General features: G+C 57.1%; 5 protein-coding genes across 5 annotated transcripts; 1 reads left to right on the top strand and 4 right to left on the bottom strand.

Moving 5' to 3' along the window:
• Positions 1-975: 975 nt before the first annotated feature.
• On the bottom strand, positions 976-3258 carry C8A04DRAFT_12202 (Transgelin; the record flags this gene model as incomplete). Its single annotated transcript, XM_062777250.1, has 1 exon — positions 976-3258. The coding sequence occupies one exon, from the start codon at positions 3256-3258 to the stop codon at positions 976-978; it is 2283 nt and encodes a 760-aa protein (XP_062637037.1).
• A 688-nt stretch (positions 3259-3946) lies between these two features.
• Positions 3947-4747, top strand: C8A04DRAFT_28657 (NADH-ubiquinone oxidoreductase assembly factor N7BML; the record flags this gene model as incomplete). The annotated part of the gene is made up of 2 exons (XM_062780731.1): positions 3947-4037; positions 4089-4747. The coding sequence occupies 2 exons, from the start codon at positions 3947-3949 to the stop codon at positions 4745-4747; spliced, it is 750 nt and encodes a 249-aa protein (XP_062637036.1).
• A 423-nt stretch (positions 4748-5170) lies between these two features.
• C8A04DRAFT_28656 (uncharacterized protein) lies at positions 5171-7360 on the bottom strand (the record flags this gene model as incomplete). The annotated part of the gene is made up of 2 exons (XM_062780730.1): positions 5171-7077; positions 7153-7360. 2 exons carry the CDS (start codon positions 7358-7360, stop codon positions 5171-5173), a joined length of 2115 nt encoding a protein of 704 aa, XP_062637035.1.
• A 499-nt stretch (positions 7361-7859) lies between these two features.
• C8A04DRAFT_12197 (ABC transporter G family member 15) lies at positions 7860-10222 on the bottom strand (the record flags this gene model as incomplete). The annotated part of the gene is made up of 6 exons (XM_062777247.1): positions 7860-8026; positions 8098-8457; positions 8524-8672; positions 8731-8815; positions 8889-9914; positions 10003-10222. The coding sequence occupies 6 exons, from the start codon at positions 10220-10222 to the stop codon at positions 7860-7862; spliced, it is 2007 nt and encodes a 668-aa protein (XP_062637034.1).
• Positions 10223-14121: 3899 nt separating this feature from the next.
• C8A04DRAFT_28654 (proline utilization trans-activator) lies at positions 14122-16613 on the bottom strand (the record flags this gene model as incomplete). Its single annotated transcript, XM_062780729.1, has 4 exons — positions 14122-14674; positions 14807-15087; positions 15232-16215; positions 16440-16613. 4 exons carry the CDS (start codon positions 16611-16613, stop codon positions 14122-14124), a joined length of 1992 nt encoding a protein of 663 aa, XP_062637033.1.
• Positions 16614-18760: the final 2147 nt, after the last annotated feature.

The following is an 18760-nucleotide window of genomic DNA, read 5'->3' as shown; positions in this document are numbered from 1 at the left end:
TGAAACGTCCGTCCTGATATCCCAGCTATCCCAGTTATCCTCGGGATCTTGTTTTCATTATTGTTTGGTCTTATCCCTGACCCCGTTTTCTAATCCATGTATCCATCATACCCTCATGTACCGTTTCTCTCTTGTAATCCCCAGCGGATCGATGCTGTGTACGCATGTATATGTATCTATGTATGTACGAGAGGGGGCTGTTCGTCATAGCTGTGTTGGGATCGGCTGGGGACCAATGGGGTTTTTCTTAGGAAGGGGACCGGAAAAAAGGAAATGGGAGGCTCAAAAAGGGGGGATACGGTTTACGTCTTGTTGTACGAGTTACTATGTTGACACGATACGACTAAGGGGGATGAATTCTAGGGAAATGGGGTCGGAAAATGGGCGGGTGGCCGGTCGATTGTCGGTCGAACAAGGAAAAGGAAAAGAAAGGAATGGCCTCACTGGCTCATCATCATATGCGACGTGGGTATGGGTATAATGGGATGTGTGTTTGATAATTTTACATTGCCGACCTAGTTACCTACGTACCTACTAGCTATATACTCTCTTATGTTAATCACTTACATGAATCATGTCACAAGACGGAGTTTTGTCGCAAAGGAAATGTCTCTTGAGTACTGCAGCAAACGGGTACCGTTTTATACCGTGAGAAGTTGTCAATTGCTACAGGGAGCGATCCATTTTATATTACGCCAGATTATAAGTGGTGTTTTGTTGGTTTGACTTGCAAACTTTCATAAAATTTTATATTTTGTTGGTTTGAGAGACGTCTCGGTCAACTATAGTAAATGAGCTAACGTCAGGTCACTAAGTAGAATGATAACCCCAGTCTTATTCTCTCAGTCACTACAAATTCTATAATCTATCCTCCAATACCAACAACAACACCTACGTTTCCTCTCACACAATCTCCGGCAACACCTTGGCCATTCATCTAGTAAAGCCTCCTACCACGACATATACATAGGGTGTCTACCTCGGCGGATTCGGCAGCGGCCTCGGCCCAACAATCTGTCTCCTCCCCGCCCCAATCCCCTGCGCCCCGCGATTCTGACTATCACCCCCCGTAAACCCAGTCCACTGACTCACATCCCAGCGTCCACCGATCCCACCGCCAATCCCGTCAATTCCGTGGTCATGGTTACCGCCGTCGGCGGACTGGGCCGCGGCTGTCGCGGCGGTTTCACGCTGAGCGTCCTCCCATTCGCGCTGGCGTTGGCGCTCGAGTTCCATTTCGCGTTCGAGGAGGGACATTTTCTTGGGGGGTGCGGTGGGGGGTGAGGCGGGGGATGGTTTGGGGGGTTGGAAGCGCTGTTGTTGTAGTTGTTGTTGGGGCTGTGGGGGTGGCGGGGAGAAAGTTTGATGTTGTGGAGGCGGCGGAGAGAACGTTTTGTGTTGCTGTTGCGGTGGTGGTGGTTGGTGACGCTGCTGGCGGGGTGCTTCGGGGGATGAGGACGAGCTGTACGTCGTGGGGTTGGGAAGCGGACGAGAGCCAGTGTGTTGTTTGCGCACCGGTGTAGGTGGTGCCGCCGGCTCGAAGGGCTCGGGCAGAGGCCGGGATCCGGTATGTTGTTTCCGGACGGGGAGTGCCGGGGGCGGTTGTTCAAGTTGTTGTTGTTGTGGTTGTTGATAATGTTGTTGTTGCACAGGCTGAGCAGCAGCCGGATCGGGAAGAGGGCGTGAGCCGGTGTGCTGCGAACGGATCGGGAGAGGCGGCGGTGGTCCCTCGCCTGTGCGATGGGCCTTAACTTTCGCAGCAGGCGGTGGTAGAGCTGCTGGATTGGGGAGTGGTCGCGGAGACGCGAGCCGTGCAGGTGACAGGGCAGGTTCCTCGACCTCTTCCTCGTGCTGTTCGAGCTGCGGGTGATGCTGGGGCCGTTGGCTGGCGATGAAGTTGCGCTCGTCGCGCACGCTCCACGAATCCTGCCTAGAGACGGGCTGCGCTGCGCGACTACGCGACCGGGACCGGGCCTTCTTACCGTCGCTGGTGCCGGGCCGGAGGGACCGCCCTTGACGTTCCTTCTCGTAGCTCGCCTCGCGTTGGCGGGCCTGCTCGAGCTGCTGCTCTAGTTCTCGGATGCGCGCCTTGTCTGGAGTCTCCTGCTCGGCCTGGTACTGGCTGAGGAACTGCCCGCGCAACTGCGGGTTGCTCTTGCGTGCGGTCCGCCGCTCTGCCTCTAGCCGGGCATTGGCCTCCTCTTCCTCCCTGCGCCGCTTCTCCTCCGTTAACCTCCATTCACGCTCCTCCTCCTCCCAGCGTCTCTTCTCTTCCTCAAGCAGCCTCCGCTCGTCCTCCCTCTGACGACGAGTCTCCTCCTCGAATCGGCGCTCCTCCTCCAGGCGCGCCCTCTCCTCCTCAGCTTCCAGCTCGGCCTGCCGCTGGCGTTCTTCCTCTTGGCGCTGCCGCTCGGCTTCGGCCTCCTTTTCCTTCCTCCTCTTTTCCTTCTCGGCAAAGCTCGGAACAGACGGACCAGCACTGGTAATCTGCCGACGCCCGCCAAACGCAATGCCCAAGTTCCCTTGGCTAGCCCCTCCTAGGTACCCGTACTGGGCAATATTCCAGGCCGGCGATGTGGCGCCCTCATGCTCTCTCTTACTCCAGCTGCTGACCGGGGCAGGGGGGCTGGAAGCGCCGGCCGGCTGCGTGGGCGACTTAGTAGGGCTCCAGCGGCCGGACGCGGAATCGCCCGTACGAGCGGGGGCAACAGGGGGCCGGCCGTACACGGACGAGGAGGTGTTGCTACTGGCATTGGAGACACCGCGGCCGCGGAGACCGGTCGGAGTAGTGGGGCCGGTCGCTTCGGGGCTCAAGACGCCAGCGCGCGCGCTCCGTGGGCCGATGGGTGTGGGGAAGGCAGAGGGGTTGACGTTGTTGGCGGCGCGGCTGAAGGCGCCAAGGCATTGGAGGACTTGGGCGGGGTCTTTTTGTTCGTATAAGTCGACGGTGAGGAACATGTCGTGTTGTTGGAGGTTGAGCGGCGGGGCTTGGCTGGCGCGCAGGAAGTGCGAGATGTTTTCCATCTGGACGAAGGGCATGGCCGACTTCTTGAACTTGACGCCTGGGGGGCCAACAGCGAGGTTTACCAGCTTGCACAATGCGACGCCGTCCTTCAGAGCCTCGAGCAGATCGCCTGCGGGTAGCCTCTCGTCTAGTATGTCCTCGACCCATTGTCTCGCCTCGTTCGCTGCGGCAGGCGTGTACTTGTCGAGGCGCAGCCTGCGCAGGTCCTTGTCTAGTGACGACACCGACGCCATAGCGGCGAGTCTCTTGGACGACGAATGTTATGAGGATATTTGCGAGGTGGGAGGATGTGTGAGGCAGCTCGGATCAAATCGTGGGAGGTGTGAACGGTTCAAGCAGCAGGAAGCCGTCTCGAGTTGGGCTTCAGGGATTTGCGCTGTACTCTGATAATCAAGCTAATCTCCGAGAGCGTCCCGGTGGCGGGGTCGAATTAGCAAGCGTCTATCCGTATCCGTTGCCTGTGTAGTGCAGCGGGTCGAGAGCAATCGGTGCTGGCGATTATTGATTTATGGCGGGGATGTCCCAAGTCGTGAGATGCTGTTGCAAGAGAACAGAAAGGTGGCTGGAAGGCAACCGGGCGATGTGCAGAGAATCTTGGTTGTTGCATTGGCTCGAGATTGGCCCGGGGTTCGTCATTCCTCTGGCTCCTAAAATTGCACATCTGCCATTCATGCCATTCGCCATTCCAGGCACACCCCGCTGCAGCCAAATGGCTGGTGGGATGAAGTGGGGCCTTGGCGGGGTGATTGCATGTCAAGCCACATTTAAGGCTGGTGTCTGTCAATTGTGGCTTGCATCTTGGCTTGGCACCGACGTCACATGCAAGAACCCACCTCCTCGAAGCTCTGGAGCTATCTCCAAACATTTTCGACAGCATCAAACGCCACTTTTCTAGTGCGACCAACTCGAGATTCTCGGGCTATGTCTGCACCACAACCATTAAACCCGCTCACGCGGGCCTGGCGCCAGTGGAAATCCCTCCGACTCCCTTGGCGGCGCCAATTTCTTGCTGGTGCGTGTTCTAGCACCCCCATTTAACCAAGCTTTACTAACCCCTCGCCAGGCCAAGACCTCTCCGGAAACACCTACTGGGAATTCCTCGACCGCGGCGCCCCCCTCCCTCCCTCCTCCTCCTCCCCATCATCCCCCCCTTCCCCAGGAACCACCCCCAACATCCGCTGGCGTCGCATCGTCCGCTACCCCAGCAACAAACCGCACCACGACTCAGTCACCGTCCCGCCGGCCTGGCATCAATGGTTACGACACACGCGTGCCGATCCGCCGTCGCTGGATGAACAGCGGGCTGAAGTGGTGAGGCAGGCGCGGATGAAGGTGTTGGCTGCTGAGGCGGATGCGAGGTGGGAGGCTAAACCGAGGGTTATGGAGGATGTTGGAGGGAGGAGGGGGGGTTCGGAGGGGTCGGTGTTGGGGGTTAGGGAACCGGCGTTGGATACGGAAGGGGGTGAGCTGGCGAAACGGAGAGTTGATGCTGGTGAGCTGAGCGGGACTGGGCAAGGGCAGGAGCAAGGGGTCAAATTGGGAGATAACGAGATCGTGAACCAACGAGAAGATACCTGGAAGCGGATGCAGAAGGAGGAGAGTAACAAAAGGAAGAGCGCTGCAGCGGAAAAGGGGCCAGATCCGTGGAAGCAGCAACAGGCCAGGGGTGCGCCGGGCGAGACATGGCAGCCTAAGGCGTGGGATCCAGCGGCGAAGAGGTGAAAGTGGTGGTTGTGTGAACAAGTGTACAATTCGGGTTGTCCGAGCCCACTAGGGAATTTGTATGTACGCGTAATAAGGGTATGGCGTAATGGCAGGGCAGGACAGGAAAAGTCATCAATACTCCATCCAGTCATTCCATTTATCCAGATTTTTCCAAGACAAAACAAGCCGCTTGATGAGCAACCGAACAGGTAGGTAGTCAACACCGAACCTGCAGAGTATCCCACACCGACCAGTCACCGGTCTAAAAAAATGCAGCAAAACCTCAAACAACTCGGCGTCCATGGGGTATCAGAACATGAGGAAACCAACGCCGTCCACCCATCCCATCCAGCAACCAACCAAATACAATCAACACCAAACAAGGAACCCATTCCCACATATTTTCGTACTGACACTGACAGTCAACCCACACAACACAAATCACCTCCCTGACATAACAGCAATAACATCAACTAAAGACCTCAAATTCCTCCCCGATCGTGCCAAAACCTCCCTAGCCTCCCGTTCCATAGCACTCCCTCCACCCGCAGTACCCCCAGCCCCAGTACCAACCCATCTCCCCCTCCTTCCACCACCCCCCAACCCACCGCCATTAACCCTCTCCTCCCTAGCTTGAATCCCCATCTCCACCGCCCTACGCAAGCCAGCCGAGTACGCCACATCGATATGGGCAAAGACAAAAGTCATCATGGCTTCGAGGGCTAGAGAGAGCTTGGCGTTGTCTTGGGCTGTGACTTTGCTTGCTGCGAAGGGGAGGAAGCGGGTTTGTAGGAGGGGGAGGGTTATGCCGGTTTCTGTTTCTTCGTTGCTGGTAGGAGCAGGATCATTTTCTGGGGTTTCGTTCGGGGGTTTTTGGGTTTGGGTTTGGGCTTGGGTTTGGTTCTGATTCTGGTTCCGGGCTGATTGGCGCCTGGCTGAAGTACTCCGGCGGGTTTGTTTTGCTGATGCCGCTGGTGCTGCTGGCGGTGGTGGTGTCGCAGGGAGAAGGTCCTCGATGAGCATGCGCAGAAACGATACCTGGACACACTCGGCCATGAGGAGGTTGTCTGCGGCGCCACTGCCGCCGACGCCGCGGGCGATCCGATCGACAAAGAGGCGGAACATGGGCAGTGGGAGGGAACGGACCTGGTCGGTGAAGCCCTCGTAGAGCTCGCCGACCGAGGCCAAGGTGTCGGGGAAGGCGTCTGACACGGCGGAGAGGAGGCGGAAGATGCGCAGGCGGAAGGGCACGGTTTCGGCGAGTTCGTCGGTGAGCGTGAAGGCGGCTGATGATGCTGCGCTGGCGGCTTTGGGTTTCCGGCCTGGCCGCCTCTCTCGTCTGGGAGCTGCTGGGGCGGTTCCCGCTTCGTCGTCTTCGTCGTCGAACTCGAAATCGTCCCCGTCTAGGTAGTCCCCGAACTGGTCATTCTCCAAATCCACGACCGCCTCCTGTTCCCGTTTCCGCTTGCTCTGCGCGCCCTCCTTCCTCACGACTGTCTCCCGCTCAAACACCTCCCGAAACAAAGCCCGATCCGACACGCCATTCTCGGGATCACTGAAAGCAAAGACGGCCTTCAACACCTCCCGCAAACAGTTCCGCCTCTCCCTTTGCAGGTCCTCCACATACTGCACAATCAACGCCTGCCGCAACACCGACTTGGACGAAGAACTCTCTTCCTGCATCTTCCCACCCCCCTCATTCTGAAGCGTGACCCTCCCATCCCAGTCCGCTTCCAGCGCCTCCACCATCATATCCAGCCACACACTCCAGTAACGCCAGCGTGGATGTTGCCCCGCCTCCGCGGCACACCGGAACGTCCATCCCAAAACGGCCCAGAAGTCGGGTGCGCGGCGAAACAGCAGGTGTGCAGGGGCTAGTGGACCGTTTTTCCGCCCAGGCGCAGTGGTGTCAGAGCTTAGCGAGTCGTCGGAGTCGTTGCCCCCGTCTGCATTTCCCGTGCTTTTTCGTGGGGCGGGGGGTGGGTAGAGAGTTGGTCGTCGGTTGCTGTGAGATCTGGTGGTGGTTGTCGTCGTGGTCGATCTGCCAAAGTTGGAGTTGGAAAAGCTGAATGCGGCGCTGAGGTTGGCGTTGATGGGCCCGACTGTGGCGAGTAGACCGCGGAGGTAGTAAAACGCTTGTGAGGCTGCGTGGAGATGGGTGAGTTCTGGGGGTCGGGAGGTGAAGGAGGGGTGGATGATGAGGGTTGCGAGGAGGGCGAGTTGAGAGGGAGGCGCGACGAGGACAGGTCTCGGTTTTTGTTTTGGGGGTGGGAAGCGTGAGCGTTGATGAGACGAGGTGGTACTGCCATCGGCGATGAGGCCGGACAGGATGTGGATTGCGGCAGCGTCTGTGTGTGTGCAGGTTGAGAGTTAGAATACGAAGCTTTGGGATTGGGATTAGAAAAGCAGAGCCGGTAACGGACAGAGTTCTTCCTCCAGATGGATCTGGCAATGCTGCCTCAGCTCGCGTGGCAGTTGGACAGCAGGGCGATACGTTGGTTCCTCCCAGAATAGGACATCTTCCACAGGGCTGCTCAGTGTTGTATCATCGGCAGCCGAGTCGTGGGCCGTGTAAAACGATTCGGGCGTGGAAATGCTACCGAGCGTGGTGAGGGGCGATGTCAATTCCATGATTAAGGCGACAGAACCGCCGCTCCGGCGAGGGGTGCGGGTAGGTCGCGACGGGTATCTGAGTTGTCGAGCGGGTGTTTCTGGAGAACCTGAAAAGGAAGTTGTGGACGAGGCTGCGCTGCCGACTTTGGCGCTCAAAGACACAAAGAGGGCGCCAAAGCGTCGCGTTCTCTCACGCGATAAGTGGGGCGACCAGGGTCTGCGCGCGGTGGTGGGCCTCGGTGGGGTTTCAGCGACCCCACCAACCCACTCACTGTCAACTTTGTTTCTCTTTCTTTCACCTTCGGTTTCGGGTCTCATTTCATGTTGAACGTTGAACAATTAATCCGTTTATTATTAAATCCGGAATATTGCAGCATTGCTGTGAGCAGAGATTTATGATCTAAATTTGGCATTATATGCCTACATTATTACCTTTACCGTTTAGACTTCGACCATCCCTTTTCGGTCTTCTTCCCATCCATTCTTGACCAAGTCCGTTCATCGATGACGCGCTTGTTTAGCTCTTGAGCTTCAGCACGATCCAAGCGGCGATGCGGTACCCAGCAATGATACCCATCATGATGCCGACATCCTTGCCCATGTACCCCGGCTGATAGCCATACTGGTCCAGCACACCTTGCCCGCGAATGAGGCACTGGTCGGCGAGGTCGGTCTGCCACATGCCTGTTCGGTTGTCAGTTTCGGCCAAAACAGTTCGAGAGGAGAGGAGGAAAAGAAGCCGCGCAGAAACGTACATTGGCACCCAGTGGCCGTTGTCGCGCACGTGTACACGCGCTCGCTAAACTCATTGACCATCATGTTCTCAAACACATACTTCTGGTAGTCCCAGAAGTGAAAGACGTAGCGGTAAAACACGTTGAGAATCGTCGGCGGCACCATGAACCCGTCAACACTCATCCACAAGCCGTTGGCGAAAGCGATCAGCGCGAGCGAGACGACAAAGGACGGGAAGATGGAGGCCAGCAGCACCACCAGGCTCTCGGCGGCCACGAGGTCCAGGAAGATCCACAGCACCGAGGTGAAGAAGGCTTGGGCGGTCGGCTGGAAGTTGGAGAGCCAGTATGTGATGGCGGAGAAGATGAGCGAGAAGATGACTGTGAGGGTTAGAGTGTCAGTTGGAATCCACGTGGACAGGTAAAAGGATAAGGATGGTTTCATACACAGGTAAGGCACGCCGATGAGAAAGTTGGAGATGATCATGGCCGTGGCCCCGGAAAGGCCATTGCGCTTCTCCTTGATGAACTGCATATAGTCCTCGAGGTACGCCGGGCTGTAGGCGCAGGCCATGAAGCTCATAAATGCCGAGCCACTGCAGTGGTGTTGTTAACACATGACTCCATCAAAGGGCTGGGAAAGGGGAAGCTTACAAGAAAATGGCGTTGATGAAGGGGATGATGGACTCCTGCGCGGCATCCAGCCTCAGCCAGACGGTACCCATCATGATGGCAAGACCTGGTACCACACCACATATCAGTACGTCGACCTTCAACAACCAACACTCTCCAAGATCTCATGCAGAACTTACCAAAATACATCGCCAGCCGAATCCCATACACAACCACATCCCGATAACTCTTCACAAAGTTCCGATGCAGCAGCGTCAGCACGACACTCAGCAACCCAGGCTTCTTCGACGCCGCCTCAACCTCTACCTCCCTCAAACCTCCTCCAGACCCCTTCTCCCCCTCCCCCTCAGCCCGCTCAATCGCCCCACGCACCGCCTTACCAGCCTCGGAGGTAGTCCACGCGGTCTGCATCGCCTCCAACCGCCGGCCAGCCTCGTCCCGGTCCACCGCAAAATCGGTGTTAGTCATCTCCAGCAGAAACTCAGCCGGGTTGACATGCAACGGTATCGGGTACCCAATAGCCTCATAATGCCCCGCGACCTGCCGCACCGGACCAAAGTAATGCGTCTTGCCCCGAGACATAAGCAAGATCTTATCAAAAAGATTAAAAGTCGCCGTACTAGGCTGGTGAATCGACGCAATCACAATAAGCCTCTCCCTCTTCGCAACCTCCCCCAAAAACTTGATCACCTCCCACCCGGCCACCGAATCCAACCCACTCGTCGGCTCATCCAGCACCAGCACCCGCGGCGCCGTCACCAACTGGCATGCTACGCCCAACCGCCGCTTCTGCCCGCCACTGATCCCTTTGCGCAGCGGTGTGCCGACTAGCGCGTCGGCTTGGTTCCGCAGGCCGAAGGCGTCGATCAGGGCTTCGATGCGGGAGGCGCGGTCGCGCCATGCTTCTTTTTTCGTCGACCCACCAGAGGGAGAAGAGGACGAAGAAGAAGAGGTAGACAACCGAGCGGTAAAAGCAAGCGTCTCCCGCACGGTCAAGGCGCCGACGAGGGAGTCCTCTTGCTCGACGAAGCGGGTGATGGAGCGGAGGGTGGAGATGGATGGGAGGGGCTGGCCGTTGAGGAGGAGGGTACCCTGGGAGGAGGCTGACGAGGTGGAGGAGGCGGAGGTTTGGTGGCGGGTGGCGAGGTGGTTGAGGAGGGTCGTCTTGCCGCTGCCGGAGGGGCCGAGGATCGCGAGGACTTCGCCTGTTGAGGGGGGAGGATTGCCGAGGTTAGTAAGGGGTTGGATTGTTGGAGGAAGAAGGGAGGATGAGATGGGAAGGGGTGGACTAACCGGCTTCGAGGAAACCGTCAACGTTGTCGACGAGGTTCTTGGGGAGACCGGTCTCACGGTCCTTGACGGTCACGGTGATGCCCTTCCAGGCGAGGGAGCGTACGGTGGTGTTGAGGAAGTGGGAGTCAGCCCCACGCTCGATGTCGGCGTCGATAGTCTGGACTTCTTTGCTGGCTGGCGACTGGTCGCCGCCACAGGAGGCTGCAGAGGAGGAACTCATGATGGCGACAGTATGGGGCGCGATGAGAAGTTACACAGACAAAGACTCCGGTCCAGTAAGAAGAGAGGTTGACTCTTATAGCAAAACATTGATTATATTGGACCGGGCCTATGTTAAAGCCCGGTTCGGTAACGACAAGGCTGCTTGTTCGTTTGAGACATCAAGACCTATTGATTACCAACTTCATCAGCCCTTTCCCTGAAGCCCGACTTCATCGTCCCCACCGCTTCTCCATCACAACTCGGGGTCCAGGTTCAGGTTCATGCGCCCACCAATTCGGGCTTCACACATGAAGTCTATCTCTTCTAGACCGACAGCCGACAGCCGACGCACGAGAACCGAAGAAAATTAACAACTCAGAGCCCGAAGAGACAGTCAACCCACCATCTCTTCGGGGATTCAGCCATCCACTATTTCGTCCTCGTCGCATAATCACTCAGTCCCTTACACGTGTAGTTTATTCGGCGACTCAGTTACTCGGTTATTCAGCTGTTCGGCCATTCAGCTCCTCAGTCACTCAGTTACGCTGTCACCCATCCATCCCTAGATTCATCAGAGATATCCGACCAACCAACCACATCACCCAGCGAAGTCCAACGGTGACAACATTAAGGTCGGGCTTGTCTTACTCGCCAGCCCAGCGGTGGGGGGATCTGAGTGAGACAAACCCCGGTCAGTACCGCGTACACTCGTTACACAAAGGGTAACTAACCATTGTAAACTCTCCTCCAAAAACAGTCCCCGGGCTTCACCGGATACAGTACGTTACGGTACGTACCCTAACCCGCCCCGTAAAAGGTCGGCGAGACAGCCAAGCCCCAGCGAAAAGCCCCACACCACTCCATTATTCGGGCTGCGCGTCATCAGAGACAAGGCCAGCAAGTAAAACAACGACAATGACAACACGGCGCCAACTGACCGATTGTTACCGGGCGCTCGCTGCCATTTCTTCGGAGGGGAGTCCGAGAATTATGTGCTGTTGATTTTTGAGTTCGTGGCTACCGGATTGAGGGGTAAGGTAGAAAAGAAACCAGATAGAGTAATTACATGTAACTGTACCCAGAAGGCACGGTTCTTTGCTCACTTGCATACTACGGACAACCAACTCACTCTTTCACTCTTTCCCACCCGGTCTAGTTTTCCTCTTTTTTTTTCATCAACACGTTCGGTGTGTATGTGTGTGGGTGTGCAATGACCGGAAGCAGAAAATCGGTGAAGCAATCCCACGTCCGAACCGGACCGGACGGCGGTCCCGGGCCGAACAATGCGACGATGCGGGCGGTCAACACGGCGGCCAATCGCGGGCAAGGGTCCGGATACTCGGGCTCCTTTTTCTCCTTCCTTCGGATTGGACTGTCTCCTGACCGAGTGTCAATGGGTGGTGGAGAGATGAGATGAGTTTTTGCATTGCCAGCTCGAGCAAAGCTGACAAGTCACTCGTACTCGTAGAAAATTCGACATGCTGAGATCGGGGACGCGGTGTGCCTCTCCGTGAGATATCTCGGGGTTTACACTCCTCAGTACTTTTGCAAAGGGGGTTGCATTAATTCATCTCGGTTCTTGCGGAGGGTGTGAACTGATTGTAGTCCGTAATGGAGGTGCGTGAGCGGGCATATCCTCTTGCTCCCCGAGCAGCCCCGCTGACGGCCCGACGGGAAGGAATCCATGGTACCTTCGTCCCGGATGAAGAAGGTTGCTCATGAGAAACCAACCATCAGCAGCGATTCGTCGAGGTACATTCTCAAGTCGCCGACTGCACAATGGATGGCAACTCCACCCCGGGAACTCAGCTCGGGGTTTACTGTGCCTTCCAAAGAGAGAAAAGCACATTCAACAAGAGCAGAAAAGGAAGGAAGAAAAAAATTAAGTCGAAAAAAGACTAAAAACTAAAAATAAAAAATAAAAAAAATAAAAAACTAAAAAAAAAAACTGTCAAGGTCACCGGCAGTAAAATCTCGATCAAAGCGGCTGCTGGGTCCAGGGGCTCGGGCACACAAAGCTCGGAGCTGACTCCTGCAGCACTCCCCCCAAAAACCCCTTCCCCACAGAGGTCGCCGTCCCAATCGCAGCGCTCCAACTCCCGCTGTTTTCCCCGCTGTTCCCCGCCCACGCAGCGCGGGATCGCCGCCCGAGCTGAAGCCCTAATGCCACCTGCCTCAGGTGCCTTTGAGAGTTGAGACGGCAGCTAGTTGGTCTGGGACTGACCTGACTCCTATCGTGGAGGTGGTGGTGAGACATCTGCACTTCGGGGTGGTTCGTCTTGGCGGCCCCCCGATTTTCCGGGCCGTGAAGCAGCTGCATGTGCCGTGGATCATTCACATCTTTCTCACATCCACTCTCACTTGCCGGGAGTCGGACGCCGGCAGTCGGAAGTCGGAAAGTTCACACCCCCCTTCGGCCACCATCGTTCGGGATGGATGAACAAGCATGTCAGATCGGGAACACACCATAATCCACAATCCAGTGCCAAGGGCCTTACACTCACACCTCACCCCCTTCTTCATAAAGTCATTCACCTCTGGGCATGGAACCATCATCAACTTCGGCGACCCACCTGACGAGGTACATACCAGAATCTGAGCAGGCAGGTGTGTCAGTATCACTCGGGCACGCCCTCCTGAAGTCCCTGCTATCTTTCTTTCTTCGGCCTCTACAATCCACGATCCACCCACAATCCGATCCCTTCCCCCCATACATAGTAACACCGGGGACCTGAGAGCCCCCCCAAATCCACGAGGCCAAGACCCCCTTCGGGATAACACCCTCGACGGGGACCCACTATCTCACCCTACCCCCTTCACCTTAACCCCTTCCCCGGGAACCCGCCGACATGGCACCGGAACCCAAGTCCGCTGTCTCGGTCTCGGTCTCTTCCCTTGTTCTCCTTGTCCCTTGTCTCTCTCTCCCCCTCTGCCCCTGTCTCATCGGGGACCACTCGCTACTGACCTACTCGTATGTAACTCTGTACGAATCCTCGGTGCCACAGGACCGGGGATGATATCGGGGATGAAACCTCACCTCTTCAGCCAGGGGTCTCTCGTTTGAAGCTTGATGACCAAAGCTGCTGTGGTCTACTCAACCATCCGTTCAACACACACCCACAAACAGGAAATGCGGAACCAGGTCCGAGCCAGGCAGGATGTACGTCGCCGACTTGAATCCGTACCTCTCAACATACATAGTAGTAGTCCCCGGAGCCGAAATAGGGGATGGTCGGTACCACTCGCTACTGGGTACGGTGCGTACTTTGTAGAGCCCGGACGGCGAGGTGACCTTCCCTTCTTGTTGATGACGGGGTTGGGGGGTAGTCGCCGTCGATATTCCTTCGCCGGTGTTCCTGAGGGACAAAGTATGAGTAGATCCCGATATAGGCAGACAGGAGAGCGATTAGTAGATCCCGCGATGGGGAGATAGGGGGGGTGGTATCCAAGATTTAGACGAAGGGTCAGGTGTAGGTCCAAAGCTCCAATATACCAGCCATGTTCAATACACGCCGTGGTTCAAGCCGCACATATTCAAAACCAAATCCATGAATAATAAATAGGTAGTGACAGATTAGATCTATACCTGGGGCGATGTCGTGACCCGGTCCTCCTAAAAAAAAAAAGGAATAAAAAATAATGTTCCGCAGAGAGCTCGCAAGGAAACAAGTAACCAATATCCAACTCCTTTCCTGTAACTTTGGGCATCCCGCCCACCCTGCCGATTTGTGCCAAGATAAGAGAATAGAAATAAAAAAAGGGGTACCCTCAAAATCAGCCCGAGAAAAAAGACCCCCCACATTATAGCCCAACCGTAAGAATACCTCGGCGTCGTACACACTCCCTCCCTTTTTCACACTCCCCTTTTGCGTTCCCATTCCCAGCACCCCCCCTCCTCTTTTAGGGAAGAGCCCGGGTTCACCCCTTCCCGGGCCCCAAAACCCCCACCGCATTCACCGGTCCAACCCCACCAACATTCGTAAACTCGCTCATGATCCCCTCGTCCGCATTGATACTGCTGATCATCTGCTCCTGCGTGAACCCCACCCAGAACGCCGGGCTAATCTGCTGCGCCTTCTTCTGCCGGTAGATATCCTGCGCGACCCCCTTGACCTGGCCCCACGCGGTGTCCGCGGCCTTCCACACGCGGCTGAGCTTGTGCAGCGCGCCGATGTTGAGGCGGACCTGCTGGCGCAGGTGGTCTTCGTCGTCGACAAAGTACAACGCCCAGCGGGAGAGGTGGACGATGGAGGAGAGGGTGATGACACAGGTGAAGAAGTGCGTGTGTCGGGTTACGGGCACGGCTTGCGTGATCATCTTGGAGATCTCGGAGGCGGAGGTTAGGGTGTGGCGGGTGTGCAGGTTGAAGTTGTCGCCTGAGGGGACCGGGCGGTGGGGCGCGCAGGAGTTGACGGCTGCGACGGGGGAGGTGTCGAGTTGGGAGAGAGGCTGATGGAGCATGATGGTGCAGCTATTCCAAGTTAGTTAGTGTGTAAGTGTTTGCGGGATTACAACGTCACCGAGCACCCCCCCCCTTCGCCGACCTCGACGGGGAAAGGAGGGGCAAAGGATGGGATGTCTGATCGCCGAGGAGAAGACCTACGCATGGGTGATAAAGTGTGCCTGGAACATCATCTCGTCGAGCTGGCAGTTCCGCGTCAGGTCGTCGCGCTTGCCGTCCGGCAGATGCATCCGCCAGTTGGTGAAGAGCGACTGCACGCGGTCGATGGCGGCGTCGTCGGGGAACATGACGGGGGGCATGCGCATCATGCGTCCCATGTTCCGCATTGCAGCGATCCGGTACGTGAACGACGAGAAGTCGACCTCCTCGTCAGAAAAGGTCTGATCGTCAAAGTCCTCCATGTAGAACGTTTGGGGGATCCGCTGTTGGCCAATGGGTTAGCTCACAGTAAGACATAATAGGCCTAGAGATCGGGGGCCACTCGGGGAACTAGTTACGAAGAACCCCTAGAAGCTCCCGGGCTTCGGGCTTCAGGATCCTTTAGTGTAGAGTAGAAAACGACTTACCCCCGTGAGATACTGCTGCTCTTCACATGGCAGCCCCACATCGGCTTGGATATCATACAGCAGGAACTTGGTAATGCGGTGAACGCCGGCGATCATGCCGTCGCAAACATACAGATCCCACCACGTCCGCCGCCAGCTCTCCTCCAACACCGGGTTCCCGCGGCCGTGGATCGTAGCAAAGTTACGCTTATTGAGATCAATCTCGATGGCATACCGCTCACAGTCCGCAAGCAGCTCGCGCGCCCTCCCCTGATCGCACTGCCCGTCCAGGCCAATGATGAGGAGCAGCAGAGCCTGGATCAGGAAGCCGTCCTTGGGCGTCCCGGGCTGGTAGCAGAGACGGACGGCCTCATCGAAGTAGGTCGCCTTGGCGGGGCCGGCATCAACATAGAGCGAGCCAATGTACTTCATAGCGGCCATCAGGACGTTGAGGTTGGGGGTAGACCCCTCCTCCCGAAGGCGAATTAAGGGCTCTTTAGGGAGCACGAAGGGATGGCCCGCGTGGAAGAAGTGATAGAAGGCGTCGAAGCAGCGCTCGGCCAGGGTAGGCACCGGCGGCTGCACCGGCGGGGGGGCCGCAACCACCTGGGCGGCGGGCGTGGTGGTCGTCGTCAAGGCGAGGGCGTTGGGATCCATGGCTGGGGCGAATGAGTTCCGGTAGAGAGGCACGTTCGTCATGGGGGACGCGGCAGTATAAGACACCGGAGACTGTTCCGGAAGCACGATTCCGGGGTTGAAACCCGCAAGTGAAGGAACCGCAATGGGGACACCACCATGGCCCAGCATCATGGGGCAGGCCGTGGCAGCATCCTCGGCCCCAACGTAAGGTGGGGAGGACGAGGCATGGCGCTTGTTTGGATTGTGCGCCGTACCCCGTCGTGGGCCCTTGTAGCCGCGACGAGAGGGTACATAGAGACACTCAGAGTTGGAGCTGGTGCATCGTGAGCATGGGGTGTTCCCATCGCACTTGAGATGCTTGCCGCGCTGTACGGGTGCATCCCGAACGGAGTCAATCAGCATACTGGTCTGGTACATCTACACGAACACACACACGCTCGCTCGCTCTCTCATACGCACCCCCCTCCCCCTTCTCCAAAATGACACCACGGAAATAGGGGGTGCACTCAAAAAAAGAAATAAAGAAAACCAAGAGTAAGAAAAAAAGGGGGGGCCTGCTCCCACGGGCCGAGAGAGAGATTGACACTCACACAAGCAAGGCAGGCAGCGGGGACTGAAGGAGGTGCGGCTTGCTGGCCGAGGCGGGCATCACTGGTCGCCGATACAGAGGAGGTCGCCGTTCCGGGGCTGTCGCTGGACACCGCTGGCGAGCCAGTGGCAGAAGAGCCCGACAGCTGTGGGGCGACCGTCGCGTAGGTGTCCATGGTCGGCACACCAGGTCAAGGGACGCTTCAATTCGGGACGCGCGCGGGGATCCAAGAGCCGGACGGCGAACAGCGGAAAGACGAGTCGGCGATGCTTGGGGGAGTGGTAAAGGAGACGGGAGGTCGGCCGGTCAAAACAAAAAAAAAAAAGCTACGAGGTTGGATGGAGAAAAATGGGGGAAAAGCACGGAAGCGTTCGAGAAAGATGGTGGGCAGTCAATTGAGGAGACGAGCCAGGGTTCGCAATTGAGAAGCAGTCCAAAGCATGGCAGGCATCGCACTGCCCTGGTTCCCTTGTCGCCCTGGGTCGAACGGCCAAGAGACGTTTTGGTTCCTCTGCCCTGAGGGTCTGGAACCGGGGTTATTTCTCGCCCCAGCCAACCAGCGAGTCGACAGCATGTCAAAACGCATGGAAATGGGGGCGACTTGCCAGAGGCAAAGGCATCACCATCGAGTTGTTGAACAAGCATCTAGCCAGTTTCCCCTCATCCTTCCTCCCTTTAGCCTTTCGTCCGTATCGCGTTATCGAAAAGGTTCTTACGGTCCCTTGTGCTTTCGTCCGATTTTTGAGCCTTTCTTTTCGTCCCCGCCGTTCCGTCCCGCGGAAACGTGCAGGGATCAGCCATGAAAGCGGCGGGGAATGGTTTGGAGGCTTTTCGAGGCGACTCTTTTATTAGTAACCTTCCTCTAGCCTTCATCCCAGGTTCTTTCTTGGCCATTTCGTGCGACCCAAACCAGATCGCTATTTGCCTGGTGAAATCGAGATCTCCGCGCGGGATGGCGGATAGAGGTGATCAAGAACGAATCGAGCTTGGCGGGGGTCAAGCTCTGGTGATAGAGGCGAGACAAGTCATAGACTAGTTCATTCCAACAGCGGGCGTCCTTTCGCCCCGCAATTCGAGTCGGTTCTGGCGATGGGCGATGGCGAAACTTCAAAGTTCGAACTTCTGAGGGCCGGAAGAACAAAAAAGGGCAACCGGTGCGAGCCTCGGACGGTGATGGGGTTGCAGAGGATCCATGCGGGCCCGACGCAGGGTCCGGGGCACGAGGTGAGGAGGTTGAGCGGTTCGTGGGATGCGTGGCGCTCCATCGTCATTTGCAAATTCCCACTGGACTGGGGGACTCAAAACCGCACCTGCACCCACGCGCGCACGCATCCACATCCAACCCGGGCGAGCCGGGCCCGGCCAACGGCCCTCGGAGGTTTGTGAGTCTCTGCCGCCTCGCTGCTGGCAGCTCGTGGCGATGGCAAGCCAATGCAGCCGAAAGTTGGTGATCGAAGACCGTTGATTGGGGATGGAATCAAGCCCCCTTTGCAAAGTTGCAGTGAAAACGGCAGAAATGTAACGCTGGCGCCCGCGGAGCTAGCCTGTTCGTCGACTCCCCATCCACCTGCAGGAGTCGGCGCGACAAGCCAGCAAGGCATCGTGGTTGCGTGGCATGGCATGCGTGGTACCCCAAAGCCAGCCAGCAGAGTCGTCCGAGATCCGAGACTGTGTCGGGATCGGAAAGTTCGAGCGGAGGACAAGAGACAGGAGAGACGAGAAGCTCTATCCAGTCGTCAAACAGCAATGTATTCGCTGGCCCGGCAGACCGCGGCTCCTGGCATTCCTAACGGTTGGCCCCACCTTCTAACGTTTCGGGTCGGATCCGGCTCGTCTTTACCGCAGTAGCGGTGGGCACCTGGCGGCATCGAGTGGGGAAACCGTTGAGAGCAGTTCCCCAACGGCGGCCAAGCCACTTATGTCGAGATGTTTGGCTCGGCGACGCTGTGAGCCTGTTCCTCGCGGCCAGGACGCAAGGGTGAGATCCCCAAACACGGCAAGCGAAAAGTTTGCTGCCGGTCACTGGCCCATTTTGACGATGCTTGCCCACAGTGTACATGGGTGTAGTACCCCAAGTTGTGCTCGATGCCGAAGACAAAGCGGGGGGGCCCTTCAAAGCTGCATCGTGGTGATTTCTAAGCGTTCCAGGACGAGTCCTTGGGTTCTAGATTTGCAACGGCCCTGCTTGTTGCCTTAAGGGTGAGATTCGTCGAGTCAAATCCAGAAAGAAAGACATCAAGGCTATCAGGTCTGGGGGAATAAATTGGTCAGGCCGGGCTCCCAATGAAGGCGAAATGGGAAGAAATGAAGAATAAAAGAAAG

This window comes from Dichotomopilus funicola, assembly GCF_033296635.1.
Source record: "Dichotomopilus funicola strain CBS 141.50 unplaced genomic scaffold C8A04scaffold_31, whole genome shotgun sequence".
NCBI classification, from domain to species: domain Eukaryota; kingdom Fungi; phylum Ascomycota; class Sordariomycetes; order Sordariales; family Chaetomiaceae; genus Dichotomopilus; species Dichotomopilus funicola.
Note: the sequence above shows the minus strand (reverse complement) of the source record. Positions and strands in the feature narration are given on the sequence as shown.